General features: G+C 41.2%; 1 protein-coding gene across 2 annotated transcripts in view; it reads left to right on the top strand.

The window, feature by feature from the left end:
• The window catches only part of GALNT13 (polypeptide N-acetylgalactosaminyltransferase 13), a 556,185-nt gene extending 532,637 nt beyond the window's left edge, over positions 1 to 23,548 (top strand). Inside the window, exons 11-12 of one of the 2 annotated variants that reach the window (XM_073647160.1) lie at positions 13,773 to 13,970; positions 20,231 to 20,361. In XM_073647160.1, coding sequence (XP_073503261.1) covers positions 13,773 to 13,958 — 186 coding nt within the window. In that variant the 3' untranslated portion in view covers positions 13,959 to 13,970; positions 20,231 to 20,361. Of the gene's footprint in view, positions 1 to 13,772; positions 13,971 to 20,230 lie in introns of both variants that reach the window. The other variant, XM_073647161.1, reaches the window with a different exon arrangement.
• The last annotated feature ends 345 nt before the right edge of the window (positions 23,549 to 23,893 follow it).

The following is a 23,893-nucleotide window of genomic DNA, read 5'->3' as shown; positions in this document are numbered from 1 at the left end:
GTTGCTCAGGTCGTGCAACTCATCCAGGATGGCACATCAATGCGAGCTGTGGCAAGAAGGTTTGCTGTGTATGTCAGCGTAGTGTCCAGAGGCTGGAGGCGCTACCAGGAGACGGGCCAATACACCAGGAGACGTGGAGGGGGGTGTAGGAGGGCAACAACCCAGCAGCAGGACCACTACCTCTGCCTTTGTGCAAGGAGGAACAGGAGGAGCACTGCCAGAGCCCTGCAAAATGACCTCCAGCAGGCCACAAATGTGCATGTGTCTGCACAAACGGTTAGAAACCAACTCCGTGAGGGTGGTATGAGGGCCCGACGTCCACAGCTGGGGGTTGTGCTCACAGCCCAACACCGTGCAGGACGCTTGGCATTTGCCACAGAACACCAGGATTGGCAAAGTCGCCACTGGCGCCCTGTGCTCTTCATAGATGAAAGCAGGTTCACACTGAACACATGTGACAGACATGACAGAGTCTGGAGACACCGTGGAGAGCGATCTGCAGCCTGCAACATCCTTCAGCATAACCGGTTTGGCAGTGGGTCAGTAATGGTGTGGTGTGGGGTGGCATTTCTTTGGAGGGCCGCACAGCCCTCCATGTGCTCGCCAGAGGTAGCATGACTGCCATTAGGTACCGAGATGAGATCCTCAGACCCCTTGTGAGACCATATGCTGGTGCAGTTGGCCCTGGGTTCCTCCTAATGTAGGACAATGCGAGACCTCATGTGGCTGGAGTGTGTCAGCAGTTCCTGCAAGATGAAGGCATTGAAGCTATAGACTGGCCCGCCCGTTCCCCAGACCTGAATCCAATTGAGCACATCTGGGATATCATGTCTGGCTCCATCCACCAACGTCACGTTGCACCACAGACTGTCCAGGAGTTGGCGGATGCTTTAGTCCAGGTCTGGGAGGAGATCCCACAGGAGACCATCCGCAACCTCATCAGGAGCATGCCCAGGTGTTGTAGGGAGGTCATACAGGCACGTGGAGGCCACACACAATACTGAGCCTCATGTTGACTTGTTTTAAGGACATTACATCAAAGTTGGATCAGCCTGTAGTGTGTTTTTCCACTTTCATTTTGGGGGTGACTCCAAATCCAGCCCTCCATTGGTTAATAAATTTGATTTCCATTGATGATTTTTGTGTGATTTTGTTGTCAGCACATTCAACTTTGTACAGAACAAAGTATTCAATGAGAATATTTCATTCATTCAGATCTAGGATGTGTTATTTGAGTGTTCCCTTTATTTTTTTGAGCAGTGTATATACATACAGCGGGTGAAATGAGTATTGAACACGTCACCAATTTTCTAAGTAAATCAATTTCTAACGGTGCTATTGACGTGAAATTCTCACCAGACGTCGATAACAACCCATCCAATCCACACAGGCAAAGAAATCAAACCATGGTAATAATACATTTGCAAGGCCTAGTTCCAGTAAGTTAGTAAGTTAGTGTAGGGAGTACAATTGGGGGAGAAAGTTGAACTGGATGGACCTAGTTCTTTATTCAACCTAAGTTACTATGTTACTATGTAATGAGAAATAACTCAAGGAAACAGTATTGAACACATGAAAAAAGAGAGGTGCAAAAAGCCATGGAAAGTCCTGACACCAGCTGAAATCTATCAGTAATTAGAAAGCAATCCTGGCACTTAGTGAAAAATAATATCAGCTGGTTCAACTGATGGCCTATAAAAAGGTGTCTCATTACCAAAGTATCACACAAGAAACATTTCATGATGGGTAAAACCAGTGAGCTGTCTCGAGACCTTTGCAACCTTATTGTTGCAAAACATACCGACAAGAATTTTTAAATTACTGAAGGTTCCAGTGATCACTGCTGGGGCCACAATCCAGAAGTGGAAAGAGCATCATTTCACCATAAACCGGCCACGACCAGGTGCTTCCCGCATGATTTTACACAGAAGAGTGAAAAGAATTATCAGAAGAATTGTCCAGGAGCCAATGACCACTTGCGGAGATCCACAGAAAGATCTGGAATTAGCAGATACAATTGTTTCAAAGAAAACAATAAGTAATGCACTCAACCTCCACAGCCTTGTATGCATGCTCACCACGCAAGACTCCATTGCAGAACATAGAGCATGTTCAAGCGGCTTTAAAGTTTGCTCAACAAGATTTAGACAAGCCTGTGAAATACTGGGAGAATATAGTCTGGTCAAATGGGACCAAAATTGAACTCTTCGGATGCCATAATACTCACCATGTTTAATGGCCAAAAGGCACTGCATGTCACCACAAAAGCATCATAGCCACCCCAACAAGTTTCGCCCACATGGGCTTCCTCAGGGGTGCTGTGGCTACTTTAGCCACAGCCCCCAGAGGAAGCCCATGGGGGCAAAACTTGTTGGGGTGGCTATTTAGTTCTTTTTAATATGGTAGCATATGCAGCAAAAGCAACAATAGAGATACCCGATGTATATAGTATAAACGCAGGCTGCAGCTGCGATATTGGGTGCTGTAATGTACTTAGGGAGCGTTGTCAAGAATCTGACATATGACATGCCTGAATGATACATTACTAGCTGTATTCTATGCTCCAAGAGTTTTAACATGGAGTTTATGACCTCTATATTTTAAATTTGTATTGATTAAAAGTGAAGTTTGAACGTCCCTTCTTATGTGGGATCTATTTGCTCCCAGGAGCAATTTGGAGTTTTGCATCCTGGGTAAAACACCACCAAAATCTTGTGTCAAAGAAGGAACTGAGCAATTACAGAAGGGCCCGGGAACGGTGGAGACATCTCTGTGCTGCATAGTTGAAGTTGGGACATAATCCTGACCTCCTGAGACAGCGGGACAGTCCTGCTTAATTGATCGCCATGTTTCTTTGGGTCGTATGCATTATGATCATGCTTTACTGCACTGTAGGGCTAAATTACAAAATCTAGTGCAATCAGAAGCGTTTCCCTTAGCAGTCAGATCAACACAATCTTATAGATCAACTTGCTGTAAAACTAGGACAGAATGTGACTGGCTATCATGGGCGGTATGTGCACTTTACCTGTTCTCCTTAGTCCGGCTCCAATATGTATAGTGTAAGAAGCTGCAGTCTCATACATTGCCATATTAAACCGTATGTGATTCATTCTTGTGTGTTTTTCCTTTTTGTCAGTATGCGGGTAAATGGGAATATAATTTTGAGGTAAGACATTTTTGTAATATTTCTAAATCTAGATTAGTATAACCCATTGTATTTCTATTACTGTACAGCGTGTATGACTAAACACGCGACTGCCACCATGTCCTACGACCATCAATATTAACCTGGCAGCAACAAGCAACTCGACAATTTTACCCATCTCCAACATTGTGTGAAAATCCAAAAAATAACTCGGAAAATAAAAAAAATCAATAAAGCAGAGAGACATATAAAACCCTATGCAAAAGCAACAGATGGAAAAAACTATTTTCTCTTTCAACAAATTCAACTCTTTTGGAAAGGGACTGGTTTTCCTTAAAGGAGTTAGCCACCTTTTTTTTTTTCTTACTGAAATTCATGTATTTTTTGGCTAAAAATCATATTTGTAGTTGAGTTGCATTCAAAATTTTGCACCATTTGCCTTCTACAGCCTCTGTGTTGCACTGTATAATGCTGGCTGCAGAATAAGTTAACTAAGAATCGCTCAGTGAGCTCATTCTGCTGGTCCAATGGGAGAGTTTCTAACTCTTATCTGCCATTTTTGTGCTCCTCTCACCTGAGTTATGATAGTAGAACACATCAAAGTTGAATGTGCAGTGAAACAAAGATCTTGTGAAAGCCAAAAGGTGCAACATTTTTAAGGAAACCCAAATGTCAAAAATTACTTTTAGCTCTAAATACAGTCATTTAAGTAAAAAAAATGTTTTCAGAGATAGACAAGCCCTTTAAAGCGCACCTGTAAGCAGGATTGTGCTTAGTAAACCACATACACTGTCAGGTGGGTGCCGTTACAGTGAGTAAAATGATACCTTTGTTGATGAAATCCGTCCAGTGGTTCTTTTATAATCTTTATTTTCAGGTCTGCCATAATGAGATGCTTGTGCTTCGGGGCGGCCTTTGGGGTGGGCTTTATCTTGTGCTCTGCTTATATATTCCTATCTATGCCTTCTGACAGGTCACTGAGCCTTCAGTGAGCTGCCTACTATTTGACATACTGCCTGTGTAATTTGTCTGCCACACGTGAAATTTGCCTGCACCAAAATAGCACCCGCCGCCCGCGCATGCGCAGTAGCATCTCTCGGTTGTTGAGAAAGGATACTGCACAAGCACGGGCGGCGGGGGCCATATTGCTGCTGGCAAATTTATTTTTCCTTCAGCAAAATGGCGCCCACGCATGCGTAGTAACATTTATCGCTTGCCGAGATGCTACTGCGCATGTGCGGCACGCAGCACCATATTGCTGAAGGCAAATTCTTTTTCCTCCAGCAAAATGGCAGCCGAGAGATGCTACTGCGCATGTGCGGGGGCCATTTTGGTGCATGCAAATTTCATGTGTGGCACACCAAAAATCTTCTGCTGTCTTTGGCCCCCCCGAGCAGATTTGCACTGATCACCCCAAAACTCCAACCCTTTTATTTTCATATAGGTCACCAAGTCTAGAAACCTTAATTCTTCCTTTCTTTAGAGCTGTGCCGTACATTGTCACTTACTCGTGTTCAGCAAGTTTGTGTCATTTTTTCCAGAATTTGTGTGTCATGGATGTATTATCTCATCAGTGTCATCTAGGACGTCCTTCATTTGCCTGTCACATAGCATGTTATTACTATAGACGGAGACCCATGACCGCATTGTCCCAGTAGACCCTCTTAGATTTGCTTCATCTCTGTCCTTTGCTATTCAAATCTCTCATTGTTCCTTAATGTAGTTACTTCTCTTGCAATCTCCATTCCTGTAATCTGACTTTTGTTTTTTTTTTTTTGATACTTTTCCTTACAATATGTTCCTTAGAGGGTTATTCCCTTTTCTTCATAAATGGGTATTGTTGGATACTGCTTGTAAATAAAAGAAATATGGCATTTTACTGTTTATTAAAATTTTAAGTCATTCTTGAGATATTTCCACTTTTATATTCTTTTGATTACAGCTTGCTGTCTTGGAGACCGACCGCTTCCCCTAGAAAGCAAAATATGTGCAGTGCTTACAAAAGCTTTTCTATTGAACTTGTAAGCACTGTATTGAAACTGGTCAGAATCAATGTTACCTCCTAATTGTGACCAAATTCAGCGTAGTGCACAAGCTAGCCAGCAGCGGTGGTCGGTCTCCTAGGCAACAAGCTGTAAAGAGAAAAAAAGGAATGTGTTGATATCTTCAAGAACGACTACAATTTGAATAGGCAGTAAATTGCAAAAGTACTATCCAACAACATTCAACTATGAACTGTCAATTAAAACAAAACCAAAAGAATAATGGTTTTCCCACTCCCTCCCCAACTTCCACCCCTACCACCCCATTAAGATAAACGTGTTTATTATGCAAAAAAAAAAACTGTTTAAATTGTCCAGAAACTGTCCCAATTCTCAAATTCTTTTATTTGCCATCCACAATTTTTTATTAGGCAGTACTTCTTAATCAGCATTCTGCCAGAGCTATAGGAACAGGAACCTTCCTTTTCCCCACTTACCATCGAGCTTTGCTATTTTCCAATAACCTGCCTCTCTGTTTTGCCTGTATGCGGGCTGACAGTTGTATTGCATACAATACAGTTGTCCTGCGGTATATAGATCAAGCGATCAAAGGATCGCAGAACCAAGTGCCGCAAGAGATCTAAAAAATTAAGTGAAATTGAAGTAAAAAAAAGTTTTTGAAAAAAAAATTTAAAAAAATGTAAGTTTGAATCATCCCCTTTTCCAAGTTCTAATATAAAGAAATCATAATGAAAAATGAAACATATTTGATATCGCAGAACCCATAAAAGTCCAATCTGTAAAAATACAATATAGTTTAACCCATATAGTTAACGTCATAAAAAAAGTCTTTACAATTCCCGCCAAAAAAATATAATAAAAACGGACCCAAAAATAGCATGGACAGCGAAATGGACACCATTAAAAACTCCTCAGCACTAAAAAACCCCAAGCCCTCTTACAGTTGTGGCGCCCCTGAGGGTTCGGTCGCCACAGAGGTATTACATATCACCCAGAGGTGTGGTGTCTCACTCTCAGGTAAGGAAGGAGTATGGCTCAGGACCCTAACACTACATCCACTACACCACATTTCCTGGGGACAGGGCGATAATGCTCCCACGGGAGAGCACAAGTGTCCCTGATCCCTGGCTGGAGTGGGGAGGAACCACTTAGAGAGGGGGAACTATGTAGTGGATGGGTGGAGAACGTAGCTCCTGGGAGCACTGAGTAGGAGATATAAAAGTAGGAACCATCTTGGTTCAGGGAGAGTGAGTAGTTAGTGGTGGAGAGTGAAAGTGACAGGAGCAGAGGCTCTGCACGAGCTCTGCTCCAGAAGCGGGCCTAGTCAGGAGGCCTGAGCCTGGAGGAGAGAGGAGAGAAAAGGGGAGCAGGACGGCTCCAGGACTAGGAGAGAAGGGACCCTAGGGGTACGGGCCGTGCAGCAAGCCACCGGTACGCCCGCCTCTACCGGGAGGTAGGAGGGTCAGGCCAGAAGAAGGGAACTGGTTCCCTCAACCAGCAGAGACTACAGGGCTCAACTGGGAACCGGAGGCTGCAGCACTTCAAGTACAGCAGGCCGTCCACACCAGCCAATAGGAAAGTAGCCACATAGGGCCCAGGGGACGGAACATACATCACCCACTAAGGTCCGAGGACACTGGACAGAGGTGCCGCTAGGTGTGAGGTACAAGGAGAGAGGCCAGAGAGGACACACAGAAAGGGGTCCTGCTAAATGCTCCAGAGATACCTGAGGGTCGACCAAGCCCCTTACTGCGTGAGCACAGGACGCCGTGGGCTCTTACACTGGCCCTGTAACTGGAACTGCTTTAACCATGAGTAAAAGACCTGGGACTGCACTGCAACGACTCCATGTTATCACTACTGATCCCGGCACTATCACCACCATCAGCCATACGCGCTGCCCTGAAGCTACACTCTTCCTGTGGGGAGTTACATCACCTTGCTGCACATGCCACCAGCTTCAGTGGACTGCTCCGAAGCGGCGGTTCCCAATAACCGCATTCCACAGGTGGCGTAGTCGGACTATACTTAACGGATACACATAGACTACCCTGGTTTGACCGCCCTGGGTCACGGACCGGGTCACCGCCACGGTGACTACAACCCCCAGCATCTACAAGGCCCGGCTCCGGGTACTCAACGGCCAAGGGGGCGCGTCACAGTCATATGGACAAAAAAATTAAGCTGCGGTATTTGTTTTGGAAGATGGTGGCACAAATCTCATTTTTATTAACAAAGTTCAGAATTGTTTTAAATCTCTAAAATAGTAAAAAAAAAAAAATTTGTGTCACCATAGTCATACTGCCCTGGAGAATCTAATTGTCAGGTCCTTTCTGAACACACAATGAATGCCGTGAAAACAAAATCCAAAAAAAAAAGAAAACATTGGCAGAATTGTAATTGTTCAGTATTTCTTCTCATATTCCATCTTTGATTGTGATGGAATCAAAATGTAATAAATAAGTGTAATGAATCTGACGTGGAGACTAACATTAGTGATTTTGTACTTTCAGAGGGTTCTCCGAACTTAAAAGAGCCATAAAATATTGTACAACTTTACATGGCTACCACTTTATGTGCAGCACTCCGAAACACTTATCTGGAATATTATATATTATATTATTGATCGAGACACTTTAGGACATTTCATCATTTCTTCTGAGCGCACGGGTTTATATCTAGATTTTGACTTTTTTTATTGTAGTACACGGATCACACATCAGCGGGCGGCCGATGCAGACAGGAGAGAGGGATGAGCGTGCGCCTGCGCTGATACTGCGTGTGTGCGCGCCTGGCTCCTGCGGTGTCATGTCTATTATTTTTAGGTTTTCTTTATTTTTGCAGGGGGGGGGTTAAAGGGAAATAAAAGCAGCAATTTCACCTTTTTTGTTCTGTTTTATTTCTTATAGCATTCACTATACTCTACAATATAAACAATATAAATAATTTTGGCTTTGTTCTGTGGATCAACACCAGACATGCCGACTTTTTTATATAACGTATATTTGTATTTTTGTACTTTTGTACAACCAACATGATTTTTATAAAGAAAAAAACAAAAAACATGTACAGTGCATACACTGTGCATATACACTGCTCAAAAAAATAAAGGGAACACTTAAATAACAGAATATAACTCCAAGTAAATCAAACTTCTGTGAAATCAAACTGTCCACTTAGGAAGCAACACTGATTGCCAATCAATTTCACATGCTGTTGTGCCAATGGAATAAACAATAGATGGAAATTATTGGCAATTATGAAGACACTCTCAATAAAGGAGTGGTTCTGCAGGTGGGGACCACAGACCACAACTCAGTACCAATGTTTTCTGGCTGATGTTTTGGTCACTTTTGAATGACTCTACAGCCCACAGAAGTTGCTCAGGTAGCGCAGCTCATCCAGGATGGCACATCAATGTGAGCTGTGGCAACAAGGTTTGTTGTGTCTGTCAGCGTAGTGTCCAGAGGCTGGAAGCGCTACCAGGATACAGGCCAGTACACCAGGAGACGTGGAGGGGGCTGTAGGAGGGCAACAACCCAGCAGCAGGACTGCTACCTCCGCCTTTGTGCAAGGAGGAACAGGAAGAGCACTGCCAAAGCCCTGCAAAATTACCTCCAGCAGGCCACAAATGTGCATGTGTCTGCACAAACGGTTAGAAACCGACTCCATGAGGGTGGTATGAGGGCCCGACGTCCACAGATGGGGGTTGTGCTCACAGACCAACGCCGTGCAGGGCGCTTGGCATTTGCCACAGAACACCAGGATTGTCAAAGTCGCCACTGGCGCCCTGTGCTCTTCACATATGAAAGCAGGTTCACACTGAGCACATGTGACAGACGTGACAGAGTCTGGAAATACCGTGGAGAGCGATCTGCTGCCTGCAAAATCTGGTTTGGCAGTGGATCAGTAATGGTGTGGGGTGGCATTTCTGCCATTAGGTACCGAGATGAGATCCTCAGACCCCTTGTGAGACCATAGGCTGGTGCGGTTGGTCCTGGGTTCCTCCTAATGCAGGACAATGCCAGACCTCATGTGGCTGGAGTGTGTCAGCAGTTCCTGCAAGATGAAAGCATTGAAGCTATGGACTGGCCTGCCCGTTCCCCAGACCTGAATCCGATTGAGCACATCTGGGACATCATGTCTCGCTCCATCCACCAACGTCACGTTGCACCACAGACTGTCCAGGAGTTGGCGGATGCTTTAGTCCAGGTCTGGGAGGAGATCCCACAGGAGACCATCCGCAACCTCATCAGGAGCATGCCCAGGTGTTGTAGGGAGGTCATACAGGCACGTGGAGGCCACACACAATACTGAGCCTCATTTTGACTTGTTTTAAGGACATTACATCAAAGTTGGATCAGCCTGTAGTGTGTTTTTCCACTTTAATTTTGGGGGTGACTCCAAATCCAGGCCTCCATTCCATTGATGATTTTTGTGTGATTTTGTTGTCAGCACATTCAACTTTGTACAGAACAAAGTATTCAATGAGAATATTTCATTCATTCAGATCTAGGATGTGTTATTTGAGTGTTCCCTTTATTTTTTTGAGCAGTGTATATGTATATATACATATATATATATATATATGTATATATATATAAAATAATAAATAATAATCAGATTATTTATCAGATTATATATATATATATATATATATACTGTATATATACTGTATATATATATAAATAAACATATATTTTATATCATGTATTTTTTTTTAATAAGTTTCATTTTTCTTTGCATTGTGGGGCTTAGCAGAGTGATCATTTAATCTCTTCAACGCAGTGATACACTGCACTACTTCTGTTTTGCAGTGCATTATTGTCTGTCAGTGTTTTAAAGACAGGTAACCTTTTAGACAAAAGCCAAATAGGCTCATACACAAGGCTTTTGGCAGACCCTTAGGTGTGATAACAACCAATTGATAAGTTGACAGAGGAAGCCAGCTCCTTCTGCTCAACTCCTTAGATGCCACAATCAGTATTGGCCTTAGCATCTAAGAGGTATATGCCAAGTATTACCTCTGATTCTGTTCTTTTTAGCAGAAAATCAGCTGTTAAACATAACGAGCACTTATACTGGTGATGATGAAGGCACACAGGAATGACTCACCTGCAACTTACTATTACCTGTATCAGTAATATGTCTATCCATCCCAGAATTTCCATAATTCTGCGACTTTTTTCTTCTTAGTGAAGAAATTTCAATGTTGAGTGTATTTTATGGATCTTCTTTATTATACATATAGCTTTAAACTGGTTCCTATTAAGATATAAGTAAAGTTTCAGGCTTAAAATACCTTGCACATGGTTCCTAACACTTATAAGGCACAAAGTCCCTCTCTTGTGCTTCAGAAGCTAAGACAAACCGTAGATAACATCAATAGGGTTCCTTTTTGTCTTTTTTTTTGGTATAGAGCTTCAGGTGATAAAATTTGGATTATCTATTTAAAGAGCAGGAAATGCAGTTGTGCACAGATTCTCTTTCCAAACTGTCACTGTTTTATCCTTGACACCTCTTCTCGTCAGATGTACAGTATGGCATTGGGGGAATCCTCATCTGTGAACATATAGCCTTGGTCGTGGAATCATATAAGTCTATAGTGCTCAAGAAAGTTTTAGTATGAATTTTATTTTTAGGGTCCATGTTCATGGCTGGATCAAGTAAGATTAGTCTTGTGAGGCCTACTGAACATCTGTGTGGCCTACCGGAGGTCTGTGTAGCCTACTGGCATCTGTGTGGCCTACCGGACATCTGTGTGGCATACTGGACATCTGTGTGGCCTACCAGGCATTTGTGTGGCCTACCGGACATCTGTGTGGCCTACAGGTCATCTGTGTGGTCTACCGGACATCTGTGTGGCCTATGAGACATCTGTGTGACCTACTGGCATCTGTGTGGCCTTCCAGGCATCTGTATGGCCTATAGGACATCTGTGTGACCTGTCGGACATCTGTGTGGGTTGTCGGACATCTTTGTGGCCTACAGGACATCTGTGTGGCCTGTCGGATATCTGTGTGGCCTACCGGACATCTCTTTTCTATGCAGGCCGAGTAGTCACTTTATATTTGGGAGACTCACAGTACTCAGCCCTGCGATCCACATGTCAGTTAGACTTTGTGGTGATAAATATCCAGCCACGAAGAGGTGGCTATGTACACATGTGCCTATCTTTAGAGTGTTGCTGGCTTTGCTGTCTTGGTAAAATCCACAGTCTTCATTACTACAAATATAGCAAGTGTTAAAGCAACCCTCCACCTCCAATTTTAAATGTGACTTTACATTTCTCATTTATCCTCACCATACCTAATGTTCTCCGTTATTCTGCCACTGCTTTCCACCATCATTTATGCCCTGTTTTCTTTTTCTCCAAAATGACCAATGGAGAGATATAAAAAGTCTGAACCATGCCTCCATTGTCTATTCTGTACTGGAGAATTCTGTCATCCTTGATTTTGGTCCCTTCCATTGCAGAGACAAGGCATAGTAGAGGTTCAGACTTTCCTCAGTGCACCCCATAGCACTCCAATGGCCATTATGAAAAAAAAAATATTCATAAAGCAGCCCTTTAGTCTATTTAATATGGGGGACAAAAAGGTCTTGTTAAGGGAACCTACTTTAGTAATGTAGGGTCTATGTTCTTTGCTTAGTAAGTGTATAAACAGCAGTGCTATAACTGATGTAGGCAGGCTATATTAATGAAATAGGTGGTTCTAGCTGCACACACACACACAGACACATATATATATATACTGTATATATATATCCCTCAATCTCAGGAACCAGGCTGCCTACTAAAACTATATGTATATGGTCTTAATAGGCAGCCTGGTTCCTGAGATTGAGATAGGGGCCCTTACTAAAATTAGTGGACCAGTAACCAGATCAAAAGTGGACAGCTTTTGCTCTTGTTTAACTCCCACTGCTCCCCTGAGTATTCCTGTTTTTGTTGTTTGTAAATCTGCCATATGGTTGAAGAGATATGGACCTTTTCATTTAGTGCTACTTTTTATAGCTTATACCAATGAGCAATGTCTTATAGGATCCTCTGGGGCGTGTCTTTAAGCTGCTCTGCATAATTAGAACAAAGGTAGGGAGTCCAGCTTCTGGTTAAATAATGTATGACCCCTTTTGTTCAAAATATTAAAATTCCATACTGATAAAGTAGGGAGAAGGAGAGCACATTGCGACACGTTTCGAATGCAGGAGAGAGTTTTTCCTCAAGGGCTTTGAGTAAGAATGCCCTACCTTTGTTCTATTACTTCCACGCTGGTCAGAGCGTCGTCCCCTGCATGCTGGACTATATGATATGGTGAGCTGGCTTTTTCCCTATTTTTTGCTCTGCATAATTACCCTGTGAGCAATGCCCCCTAGCTTAAGGACATAAAAATTAGCACTAAGTAAAAAGGTCCATATTTCTGGAACCGTAAGGCGGATTTAAAAAAAAAACAGAAACGAAATACTCAGGGGAGCTGCGGAAATAAAACAAGAGCAAAAACAGACCATCTTTAACGAAGATCATCCACGACTATGTCTAAGGTTTTTTTTTAAATACAAATACAATCCACCATTGTTTCATTGTTTATAACATACCTTGACTGTCATGCACTTTGTAGACCCCAGGCTTACATGTGGTGCCATTGGTAATCACTAGTATTTTGTATTGTGTCTTAAACAATAGACAGAGTATAGGATGTGCAAAGAAGGCTTTCACATTTGGGCCCTGGATCCTACGTGGGCCAATGAAACCTCCAAAAAATTAGAAAGCACCAGTATTATAAATGATAAATGGGGGGGGGGGGGTCTTTATTTTGTTTTTATATCCAGCAACTTCATACCATGGGTTGGATGGAAGGGATCACAATTAGGGATGAGCGGATGCGTGGAAGTTCAGGTTCTGGTACAAGACACAAACTTTATTCCAAAGTTATCCGAACTTGAATCGGAACCCAAACCTCATAGAAAACAATGGGGACCCGAACTTTTGAGCCGGAAAATATTTCTCTCTCTCTCCCTCCAACAGACTTCCCTCCCCGAAACTGCGAACATTGCAATGGACTTCCAGGAGAAGAAGTCCATGTTCGGCATTTAGCGCTGGACACTGACGGTCCGGTACGGTCCCCGAACTTTTAAGTTCGGGTTCGCTCATCTCTAATCACAGTCAATAATCCACCGGGTTCATCACCTACAGTAAAATAACCAAAGGAAACTAGTCTGGTGATTCGAATATCAATTTAAGACTTCTTCCACCCCAGTCTTCGGAAATGAGGATGGATAATTAATATAAATACTTTTCCCTTGTATTTTTAATTAAAATGCCCCTGTACAACTGGATAAAAATGCCTTCTATCCCCGAATTATACACAGACACGTTACAATACATGTTACTACATCCAACACTTCTTAATATCTTTAATAAGAAAAAAAGTCGAAAGCTTCCGAAAGATATCAACAATCTGCAATATATTTTGTGATCTTTCCTCTATTTTAGCCGTGTATGTCTTCGCCTCCATCTTTCTGTGTTACATCTACTGTACTTTGTGTTTGTGCACATTATTTCACTAGATCATTTATTATTCATGAGGTTTTGCTTTGACTTGTCTCTTTCTGTTGCACAGACCCATTCATTTCTCCATATCATAACCCAATCATGTTTGACTTTAAGCCAAATAGAGGACGGCACATTTGGCCCTACTGTGGAATACTGTAACGGCAACAGCCGGCAAGCCTGGATTCTGAGGAATTATACCAGACTGGAGGTTATTAGAAATGTTTTTTACAGTCCCACTGATTACTTTCTATGAAAGCTTTATGAGGTTGGTATGATATATCGATGATAATATAATGCATTCCATAAGACATGCCTGAATTTGAACTATGGATCTGCTAACAACTCAGAAATGTAAATTCTATAAATTAATAGCAAAGATACTGTATGTATTTTATGAACTTTTCTTTTTTCATCTTTTTCCAATGTGGGATATTTTGTAACTTTTTCAGATAAATCAGTGCAATTTAATCCAAATTTTTACCCTCCTGTCCTCATGACAAAACTATTCGTGCTGATATCCTGACCTTCGGGGACGTAATATCGACTGAAAATGATGACACATATCAATGTGCACATCAGAAATGCTCAGGTGACGTATAGATTTTATTTGAAATGTCCCCCATCACAAAACTGGTCTGGCAGTAGATGAACACCAGAAGTGTTTTTGTTAAGACCGGGATAAGACAACACATTTTTTAAAGTAACTTGGAATTTTAGGAATATCAGACACAAAGTAATATATCAACTAGATGAGCAGGAAGCCTCCCATGCATGGAATTTATTTAGTAAGATATATATGTATACTAATAGTGACACTTTGCATTGGAAATGGATACTCAGAAAAAATTATCCCCTGATGAAGCTTTAGGCGAAACGCATGTTGGTTGTGTTTCCTTTAGGTGAGCCACTACCACTGTGTTTGTACTCTATGTTCTTTATAAGGCTTCCTCACTGCTCTTGTTTTTAAATGCATTCCTTTATGCATTGTGAACTGTGGGCTCTTTAATATTCAAAGTATCCGTCTCCAATGAAATGCGTCTCGAGTATACATACATTTCTTACTAAATAAATTCAATGCAAGGGAGGCTATCTTCTAATCTAGTTGATATATTCCTTTGTGTCTGCTATTGTATGTTTTTTAAGTATTCTTTGTATTATTTTAATCATGTATCAATAAAGGGTATACAGGTGCATCTCACAAAATTAGAATATAGTCATTGATGATGATGATTATGGCTTACAGCCAATGAACACACAAAAGTCATTATCTCACTAAGTTAAAATAATTAACAAAAAACACCTGCAAAGGTTTCCTACGCGTTTAAAAAGGTCCCTTAGTCTGTTTCAGTAGGCTCCATAATCATGGGGAATACTGCTGACTTGACAGATGTCCAGAAGGCAGTCATTAACACACTCCACAAGGTCCCAGAGTCTGGAGGAAGAGTGGAGAGGCCACAATCCAAGCTGCTTGAGGTCTAGTGTGAAGTTTCCACAATCAGTGATGGTTTGGGGAGCCATGTCATCTGCTGGTGTAGGTCCACTGTGTTTTATCAAGACCAAAGTCAGCGCAGCCGTCTACCAGGACATTTTAGAGCTCTTCGTGCTTCCCTCTGCCGACAAGCTTTTTGGAGATGGAAATGTCATTCTCCAGCAGGACTTGGCCCCTGTCCACACTGCCAAAAGTACCAATACCTGGTGTACACACAACAGTATCACTGTGCTTGATTGGCAGCAAACTCGCCTGACCTTAACCCCATAGAGAATCTATTATAGAGAATCTATGGGGTATTGTCAAGAGGAAGATGAGACACCAGACCCAACAATGCAGACGAGCTGAAGGCTGCTATCAAAGCCACCTGGGCTTCCATAACACCTCAGCAGTGCCACAGGCTGATCGCCTCCATGCCACATTGCCGCATTGATGCAGTAACTGATGCAATAGGAGCCCGACCAAGTATTGAGGGCATTTACTGAACAGACATTTCAGTAGGACAACATTTCGGATTTTAAAATAATTCTTCAAGCTGTTGCTATAAAGTATTCTAATTTACTGAGATAATGACTTTTGTGTTTTCATTGGCTGTAAGCCATAATCACCAACATTAACAGAAATAAACACGTGAAATAGATCTCTCTGTTTGTAATGACTCTATATAATATAGGAGTTTCACTTTTTGTATTGAAGAACTGAAATAAATTAACTTTTTGATGATATTCTGATTTAATGAGATGCACCTGTATGTATTCATCTTTATTGAGTTCTGTACATTCTTTGTATAAGCAATTTTAATTTTTGTAAAGTCATTTTTTTTCACCTTTGGGGAAGAAACCAACTAAGTTTTTAAATTGTCTTTCTGGAACATCTTTGAATACATAAAAGCAGCAATTTATTCATCCTTTTTTAGTAGCTTAAGTAAGTTTCTATTAGTAGACAGCACTATTGATAAATATCTTATTAGCAAGATCCAGGAATGATTCTCAGTTCTTTAGAGGCCTGAAGATCCTTTAGACAAAGCTATGGTCACCTAAGCATATCAGTCCCTGTCTTCATGTCTCATGTCTGTCATCAGAATGTTGCTTATCAATATCTAGACTGATCTTCTAGAGAGATTGTGAAAACCACCATACTGAGCATATTTCTGCAGCCCTTGATGGTTTCACAGCTGATAGAGGCTGGCAGCCTATAAGTAGACATTGTAAAAGCTATTTTGCTTGTGTAATTAATATAATACTCCGCTAGATCTCCAAAATTCTGCACTGGAGCATTGCATGTCATTATATACGATTCCATGCTAATGTTTCTATGACATTTTCTTATTTTTGTCATTTTTGTTTTTTTTTATGCTCTGAACCCCAATCGGGGATACTTAATGACAGCAATTAGGACACTTTCGATTCGGACAGGTTTAATTTGAACCAAAGCGAATCTGAGAGCGGATTCTAACAATTCTGCTAAAATGAAATTCGGGAAATTTGCTTATCTCTAATCCCAGAACCACAAACTGGAATATTATTTTTGGTGAGGTTTTGCCGCAACGTGGTGATTTACTAACTTGTCCAAGAGGTCTTTCTCTTATCCAGGAGCCACCCAGACGTTCAAGGAGAGTTGGCAAGTATGGTTTCACGGTTCCAATGCGTCTGTGGAGTACCTTAGACTTATGGTGGTCAAACATATGATATAGCTGTCACCGCTGTTTTACTGGCCGACAGCTAGCCCTCTCAAGTCCCCCATACATATGAGCGCTAAGCTCAACTGAGAATTCATGCTTTCAAAGGGGATAGTGGTACAAGCCACTGTCAGACACCTCTGGTAACAACTTATCTACGCGGAAAACAATTGAAACATTGAAATTCCAACTGCGTGATGCTTCTCTCATTCTCTCCCCTGGCATCATCTATTGGGAGAGAGTCGGGGGGGGGGCTTCCCATTGTCACGCAAGGTGTGGGAAGACTTAGCGCAACACAAAGATAAGAGGGAAAGGGAGCCCAGACTCTAGGGAAAGGGGGGAAGTGGAGACCTCCTAGGTTGATCTAGCGTCACCCTGTCTCCCCTAATGTCCCTGTATTGGTTCTTCACCAATTGCCGCACGCGTGCCTCGCCCTGTCTTTCCCTGGCATATGACTAAGGCTAGGGACGGGAGGAGATGAGCACTAGTCGATCTCCACTATACACTATATACACAACAGGGGTGGACAAACAGGGGGAAATTGCTTAGCTTTAGACGAACTCCAGACAAATGCGCGCACGTCCAGAGAGGACAAAGTACTGCTCTTGCTAAAGCTTTCACAGGTAGTAATGAATATCGCCGGCAGCTCCCTCTCAGACACAGCAGGTATTTATACACCCAGGCAGGGTGTTAATTAGTCAGAGGGAGGTAGCCGCTGGGTCCTAGAGACTGCCTCTAAGAAGATGTCTGTAAAGCCAAACGTAGAGATCTCCTGCAACCAACTGCAGGGCGACTGTCTGTCACCTCTGACACACTTGTGACACCCATACACCGGTTGGTTGGCCATTTCTGCAGAAAATGGCAAGTTCAGTTAAATTTCATCATAAATGTATGGAGGAATTTACCTTATTCTAATCAGAATATGTGCTTTTTGTTACTATCATTGTAAGCTCAGGACAAAGAATCAGTAAGAACTGATAGTTTATTTGTAGAGGAGAGAAAATTGAGTCCCAGGACCCTGGTCCGGTGGCCACATCAGTAGTCCAAGAGCCTCTGCGAATTGTCTTCTACCTCCTGGAATTCTCAGCGCCTTTTCTGATTTGTAGGTCTGATGTAATGTCATCATTGTAGCATGATACACACATGATGTCATATTACGCCTACTAGTCAGAAGAGACCCTAAGGATGCCTGCAATTAGGAGAGCGTTTGCAATGCTCCCGCCCGGCGGCCATGGGCTATTGATGTAGTAGCTGGACCAGGGCCCTGAGAATCAATTCGCTCATCTCTAGTTATTTGTGGTTCATCCTTTAAGAAAAAGAACCAAAGTTACATCCAAATGAGATTGTCTTCATCTGGATCTTTGGGGGTCATTGCTATTTTAAATTGTGAGCCCGTCAAAAGATTAATCCGTGGAGCTAATACGGCTACTATTGCAGCCAACCCAGAGTGCTTGCAACCCAGTTGTTCTAACGCCTGTGTGGTGGATTGTATACCTAGATTGTATAGATAAAGATCCTTCCCTGAAACAGTTGATGACACGGTTTCACAAACTGGAGTGCAAAATGAGAAAAGCTTACACAAATAATTCTTAAAACAAGTTAGTTGGTTGATAGACGCTTAGATAGTACTCATACAATTTAGGTATTGTGCTCTTGTATTATTGCATTGCTGGACACAATAAGAGAAGACTGTCACTGCTCTGTGTCATAGAACTACAAGTCCACATCACTCACGTGCTTCTTGACAAGCTGTAGTCTTATAGGTGGTGTTCAGTGGCGCTGAACAAGTCTATAAGTCCACACGTATCATCAAAGATCAGAAAGCCACGACACTCACCAAGACATTTGAAAAACGTATTTAATTTCATCAGTGGCATTCGAACATGGTAGAAAAGTCTATGGCCATTTCGCATTCGAAACCCTGAGGAAGCATTATACTATGCGAAACAGCTGTAGTTTTTTTTTTTTACCATGTTTATTTACCATGCTGCTTATCATTTAGAATTAAGCGAAACTCGATGACAATCTCTTTGGGAGCTGATGTGGTTGCCGTCACATTACCACTTTTGAAAAATATATGTTCGATATTAGTAAATTCTCTTTAATCTAAAGGGAATGTTGGTGCTATGATAGAATTACTGTATATTTTCCAAGGAAATATTCCATGTCTTGTGAAGCTCATGTTTGTATTTATCAGATTTTCACATAATAATATTGCTCAAAAATGTATTTGTCCCATTTGCCGATATGTGAACTTGTCATTTTGGACAATGCTGAGGCATCATTCACACATCAGTGAAAAAATGGTAACAGTGTTTTGGATCAGAGTATGGTCAGTGTGTCCGTTTTTACCATCGGTGTCATCAGTTTTTTTTTACTGGTGGATAAATAAATTACAAAGCTTCTATACTTTTCAATGTTAAGTATGGACAGCACAATGATGCCATCCGTGTGCTGTACATATTTTTCACAAACCTATAGACTTGTATTAGTCCTTTTCTTCCATTATACCAGAAAAAAACGGACATGTTTCCATGAGTTTTGCACGGACACACGGTCCTTGTAAAAACATGGACAAGTGTAGCACAATAGACTACAGATAGACGTGCAACCTGGACACGTGAATGAGGCCTTAGGATGTAACTATAAATTTTTCTGTTCTTCTAAATCCGGCGTTGTTTTTCTTTGGTTTCTGCTACTCTCTCTTCCTGAAATATGACCCTCTCTTCACAGTAAATGCAGCTAGTCTTTTTTAGCCAAGTGGGCGTGGTCTTCAAGAAGACACCCAAAGAGTAGAGTTGAAGTTTCCACCAGCTTGGCAAAAAAAAATAGATTTTCACACAGATCAGAAACAGAGAGGAGCAGGAGCAAAATAAAAATAACACTGAATTCAGGAGAAAAGTGGCCTTAACACCAGGTAAAAAATATGCATATTTATGGCAAGTGACAGGTCCTCTTTAAATGAGTATATTTAGATTTTGGGATAATTTTGTTAATTGATTTGCAAATTGTATATACAGTGTTATATTTTGCAATACATAAATAAGACTAAAAAAAATACTGGAAGAATGGAGAAGTGCTACAATCAATGCAAGCGTGCAAAGGGTGCCAATACTTGTGAGAACTCACCAAGAGCCTCTTCATGTATACTGCTCTAGAAAAAAAGGCAGAAAGTCGAGAGATAGATATATTGATTGATTGATATGAAACAGATAGATGGATATGAGATTAATTGATGGACAAACAGTATTAGAATCTCTACAATTCTTGTGCTTTTTCGGACTTGCTTTGTTCGTAAGCTTGCTGTATTTAATCTCATGTAATATTTAACAGGCATCTGTTGCTTTTTTCTCGGCAGCATTTTGTACTGAGACATATCAACAGCAACCAGTGCTTGGACGAGCCGACAGATGACGATAAAATGGTCCCCACCATGAAGGAGTGCAACGGAAGCAGATCCCAGCAGTGGCTGTTACGTAACATGACCTTGAATGCATAAAACTCCGCGCTGGCTGACGAATTGGCTCCCGATGCAACGTCTGAGGACCTTAATTAACAGCTATAAGAACACTTGAATGGAAAATGACACATTCTTCGTCCTCACTGGCATAAAATAATTAAAAAAAAACCTCTCTGAATCCATCTGGGAGGACATAAATAGGACCTTTTCTAATTATTCTTCCGTTAACGATACCTGACTCTACATGCCCAGATGCAAATTGTGTCTGTTTGCCAGAGGAATAAGCAGGACACTCTGGAGGCTGTATATATCCAGACACCCCAGGATCCATGACATGTGTCACAGATAATAAACCAGAGAAGATTGGATATATTGTAATGTAAAAGAATATTTTATTACTAAACATAGGACGGGAACTACATCGAGATATGGGCAAGAGTGACCACAGACAACAGTGATGTCTACTCTTCACCAGTCCGAGCTCCATTGTGACGGAGAGCTTTTTAGAAAAATGTTAAGAGATGACCGAGCTTATGTATAAAGAACGTCTTGTGTGCGATGTCTTATAATTCCGGTGTCCTTGATTCTAAAGTCAATTTAAAAAGTTGTTGCTCCTCAAAACTGGTCTAGGATATAATGCTAGGGCATAGCTAGGGCGACATGACATGTGCCCATACACCACCAACTCAGCTGATATTAACATCGGTAGTGACGGGCAATGCATGCTCCTACTTTCCTAGGCACAATCAGCCCTAGGAACATCAACACTCAAAAATAGGCTAAAGGGGTTTTCCATGGTCAGCCAAAAATTTGGATAAAGGCCGCATATGGCATAAAATAACAAAACAACCATTACTTAACGCCTTAAGGATGCAGCCAATTTTAGTTCTTGCACCTTCATTTTTTCCTCCCTTTCTTCCAAGAGCCATAACTTTTTTTTTTTTTTTTTCCATCATGATGGCCATACAAGAGTTCTTTTTTAGGATGATTAGCAGTTTCGAATGACACCATTTATTTTACATTTTATTTTAATGTACTGAAAAACCTGAAACGAAAACTCTAAATTAAGTGAAAGGGTGAAAAAAAAAGTGCAATTCCACCATTATGTTTTGGGTATTATTTTCAATGTTTGTTGTCTGGTAAAAGTGACCTGGAAATGTGATTCTTCATATCAGTGGGCTTACGGCAATGCAAAAAATTGTAGATTTTTTTAAATTATGTTAGTGGCTTAAAAAAGTTCTGAACTTTGAAAAAAAAAAATTTGGCTTTTGACACCATCTTATGAGATTCATAACTTTTTTTATTTCCCCCCTCGAAGAACTTGTGTGAGGGCTTATTTTTTTTTAATGCTGAGCTGACATTTTTTTATATAGTCTTATGGTATATATAACATTTTGAAAGCTTTTTAATTTATTTTTTTAGAGGAGGGTTGTTTGTTTTTTTTGCGCCATTTACCTTACAAGTTAATTAATTTTATATCTTGCTTTGTCAGACTTTTATGGTCGGAGAATACCAAAAATGCTTTTTTTTTAATTTTGGAAAAGAGGGTGATTCAAACTATTTATTTTTTTATATTTTTAAAACATATTTTTTTAACTAGTAAATTTGGTTGAGCGCTTGTACTGTGTCCTGCAATACTTTGCATTGCAGTATATACAGTAGTACAAATCACTATCTTTTATGACTGTCATCCTGTGGCTGAGCTTCTCAAGAGTACCAAGATGGCGGGGACACCTTCAGCAGACTTTTTATGATTTTATGGCATTTACAGCTTTTAGACAATTTTTCGTTGATCCAGGAGAACCCCTTTAAGGCCACGTTCACACAGTCAGTATTTGGTCAGTATTTTACATCAGTATTTGTAAGCCAAAACATGGAGTGGGTGATAAATACAGAAGTGGTATTATACTTTTCCTCTGATTGTTCCACTCCTGGTTTTGGCTTACAAATACTGATGTAAAATACTGACCAAATACTGAACGTGTGAATGTGGCCTAAAAATAAAAGTAGCGCTACAGAGGCAGGACAACAGAGAAACCTGTGTAAGCAGCACGGAAACACACAGGATTTATTCAGATTTGAATTCTCCATTACGTACAGTCATTTTTGTGATCGCCACTGTGACACATAATTATGCTCCCGCATAGATTTTAAGTCCTGGAGGTAAATATGGTGATCCATTTCAATGGCTGCCAAAAATGGCTTCTTGAAAATTAAAACTTTATATATAAAAAAATCTTGAAAATTTATGAGTAATTTTCTCCCAAATGGCAAACTCCATGTGAAGCCAGAACTTCCCAAATCACACCAAAATATGGCAGATATATTTTAGGGGAAAACGTCCTGAGATTTAACTAATCGATTCGATTTGAACCAAATTCCTTATGAGTTCCCTGAAATTTTTGTATTCAATTCTCATAAATCCAGAAAAACGCCAGCCCTCACCCGTTTGCTCCACACCCGGTCCTCCACTCGCTCCCTTTTGGTCTCGGTTTGGAGCTGGCTAGTCTGTATTGTGCGTCCCTCACCGAATGATCGAGTGAGACTTGGTCAAGCCTAGTCTGCACCAGAGGAGATTCCCAACTCCAAGACAAGACTGAAGGGAGCAAGCGGATGACCGGACGGAGAGCTGCGGTGGCAGGACGCGTCAGGGCAGGCCTAGGAATGATATTTTATTGTTTTGCAACCCCTTTCCAACATTTTTAATTCGGATTTAATCTGAAATGAATTTGACAGTAAAATCAACCTAATTTGCCCACATTTTGTGTAATTTTTTTCATATCCAAAAGGTGGCATTAATAGCTGGGTGCCAGCAGGCCACTTCACCTATGCTATGGTATTTTAATACTAGGCAGCAAGTAGTAGAGGAAAGCGTTATGCTTTTCAGAATAAAGTCTATACGACTGCTGAGCAAGGCCAGAACATAGAAGACAAAAACTGTCATGGCCGCCAACAATTTCAACAAAAATGGGGCAATACCTTGATAAAGAAGGCAAAGTTTGGCATAATGTTGACTAATTTCCACCATCATTTCTTTCATATGGTGTCAGATTGATTTATGACCCTCCGACACTGTTAAAGATTTATCTATAGAGACAGTTCAGTGAAATCTAGAGAATAGTTTGGTCCCTGGAACTCGTCAGTCCATTCGATGTAATGTTCTGCTTGCTTTTTCTGGACCAACAAGAATGTTTTGAATTAAACAGGGAAAATTAATTCTGTGTTTTCCACATTTTCTTACGTCATTTATTACGAAAATACACGCGGAAACAGTAAGGCCTTATGTAGCCAAACTGTTTGACCAATAACACAGGCCGTGTTGCCTATAGCAACCAATTAGTGCTAGGCTTTAATTTCTTAAACCACTCTTGAAAAATGAAAGCTGCTCAGTGATTGGTTGTTTTTAGAAGTAGTTCATGGGAACGTGGGCTAAGTTGCAACCAATCAGATTGCTTCTTAGGACTTCAAAAATGGAGTCCGGAACAAGTCCAGTTTATCTAGCAGTCAATATTAGTAATTTATTAATTATTATTATTATTATTAATAAAACTAGTGACACTG

Source organism: Phyllobates terribilis, unplaced genomic scaffold (assembly GCF_046119375.1).
Source record: "Phyllobates terribilis strain yellow unplaced genomic scaffold, ASM4611937v1 Scaffold_9__5_contigs__length_417890890, whole genome shotgun sequence".
In the NCBI taxonomy this organism is placed as follows: Eukaryota; Metazoa; Chordata; class Amphibia; order Anura; family Dendrobatidae; genus Phyllobates; species Phyllobates terribilis.
Note: the sequence above shows the minus strand (reverse complement) of the source record. Positions and strands in the feature narration are given on the sequence as shown.